Consider the following 2045-nt stretch of genomic DNA (forward strand, 5'->3'; position numbering starts at 1 on the left):
GAAAGATTTTTAAAAATTTGTTAGACTTTTAATCTAATTTCAGAGATTTAGAAGAACTGCAGGAGATTTCGGAAACGTTTTACTTCGAGTTCAAAACTGAAATGGGAGTAATGATAAAGCCAAATAATTTAACAGGTTTGTTTAATTTCTTTCATAATTCTGTAAATAACATTCTTGATTGAAACCAAAAATAGTTCAAGATTATGCCATAAACACGCACTAACAATATTACATTTTTTGGGAACAGTATTGAGCATACTGTTTTTTTTTAATAAAAAAAAAAATTAATCGAATTCTGCGCCAATTGTAATACTCATTTCTCCCGGTAAAACGGTTGTCTGATGATACCAGCGATTAGTATCTACAACAACTAATATAAAAGTAATATATATGGTATGACTATTGTCTTGTACAACTTACTTATGTCTTTCGGTTCTAACGTTACTTCGATTTCTTTGCAAACAAAGTAGCATTCAGGGGGTGGGGCTAATTTCCACTTTTTTCTTCCCCTTAGCTGCACTTGCCAGGAAGGATAATGAACGTTGTCTATCTAAACATAACAAATTATTTAAATACTTTCCAGCCCTTATGGAAATATAAAATTAAAGAACTGTTAATAGTTCAGAATTTAATTAACAATTAGTTGGAGTATCTTTAATTTTTACTAGCAGTTTTTTAACAAATTAAAATTTTGTGTTTTATACATCATCTATAACTTTAAATTCGATTTTTCCAGTTGAAAGTCGAAATTCCGAATTACAAGTTAAGATTTTGAATTACAAATCGAAATTTTAAGTTACAAGTTGAAATTTCAAAAAAAAAAATTGTTTAGGCCTTCTATGCCTTTGTATATTTGTCTGAATTAAATTGGAAATTGCATAAATATTGAATGAAATCGGAAATTATAAATAATTAAATAAATATTTATTGTTTCCTACATGCATCAGTGCTCCAAAACCAGGTCCCCCCATAAAAATCCAACTAAGGGGCATATTTTCTGATGTTGGAGGCAAAAAGTAGGGTGTGTCATAATACTTTCTTAGTTCTTTTGCTATCTCGTTGTTACAATTACTCCAACCAATATACCACGGCTTTGTTCCTGGCACAAGTTTTGATCGATTTTCGTCCATTTTCAGTGCTTCATATAGGGACTTGAATTCCGTTTTATATGGGAAAAATTGACAGTTTGATTGTTCTTCTATTGCCCCTTCTGTCATCAAAAAAAGGTTTTTAAAAAAGTCAAAGGAAAACATTTCCTGAGCTTTCCATGTTTCCGCCGCATCTGTTACAATCACCGGTCTTTTTTTCGAATAATAAAATTCATTAAAATAGTGATGATACTTGTACGGGATACTGAATATTTACTATCGAAAAAGATGGAAAATGAGAATTTGTCTTTTAATTAAAAGGTAATAACAAGTCACGCGCAAGTTACTGAGGTTATGTAGTGAACTAAATAATCGTGCAAACTATGCGCTTGGAACTGAATTAAACATTGCTAATTTTTGATTCCATAGCTTTCCATAAATTGAGTTTATTTGTTTTAATTTATCTTTTGACTGTTCCGGTTGTTTCAAAGCCATACCACCGGCCCTACGATTGTCTTTCGGAAACTCTTTATCGCCGAGTCTTAGGTACTTTCATTTTGACTTCTCATTTATAAAACAGGAAATTCGTAATTTATAAAATATACTTAAGCTATAAATACAAGATGTTTTGATTGTTATCCCTTAGTCAATGTGTATTATCTCATTTATACTTATTTTCATTTTCTTTCAGGTAGGATGTCAATTGACGCACCTTGTATGTAAGTTCAACATTTTCTTTTATCAGACAAAGGAAAAATGTTGAATAAATATTCTATAAATTTTCCTTTGTCTTGATATTTGCATGCTTTCAAATTTTGGCAAGTATAGAAATATATTGTTTATATCAATTGAAGTTTCATGTAGGTATTTTTTTGGTAAGTACACTTTCCCAATGTTTTTTTTTTATGAAATATGTGTACAGGGTAGAGCATAAGTGTGTTCACAGATTAACCCTCC

At 30.3% G+C, this 2045-nt stretch overlaps 1 protein-coding gene across 1 annotated transcript; it reads right to left on the bottom strand.

Annotated features, from left to right (window-relative positions):
* Nucleotides 1-298: 298 nt before the first annotated feature.
* LOC108743903 lies at nt 299-1211 on the bottom strand. Its single transcript, XM_025980020.1, has 2 exons — nt 939-1211; nt 299-550 (listed from the first exon to the last, which is right to left on the bottom strand). Exons 1-2 carry the CDS (start codon nt 1128-1130, stop codon nt 371-373), a joined length of 372 nt encoding a protein of 123 aa, XP_025835805.1. The 5' UTR covers nt 1131-1211; the 3' UTR covers nt 299-370.
* Nucleotides 1212-2045: the final 834 nt, after the last annotated feature.

The sequence above is a fragment of the Agrilus planipennis genome, unplaced genomic scaffold (genome assembly GCF_000699045.2).
Source record: "Agrilus planipennis isolate EAB-ADULT unplaced genomic scaffold, Apla_2.0 scaffold2605, whole genome shotgun sequence".
In the NCBI taxonomy this organism is placed as follows: Eukaryota; Metazoa; Arthropoda; class Insecta; order Coleoptera; family Buprestidae; genus Agrilus; species Agrilus planipennis.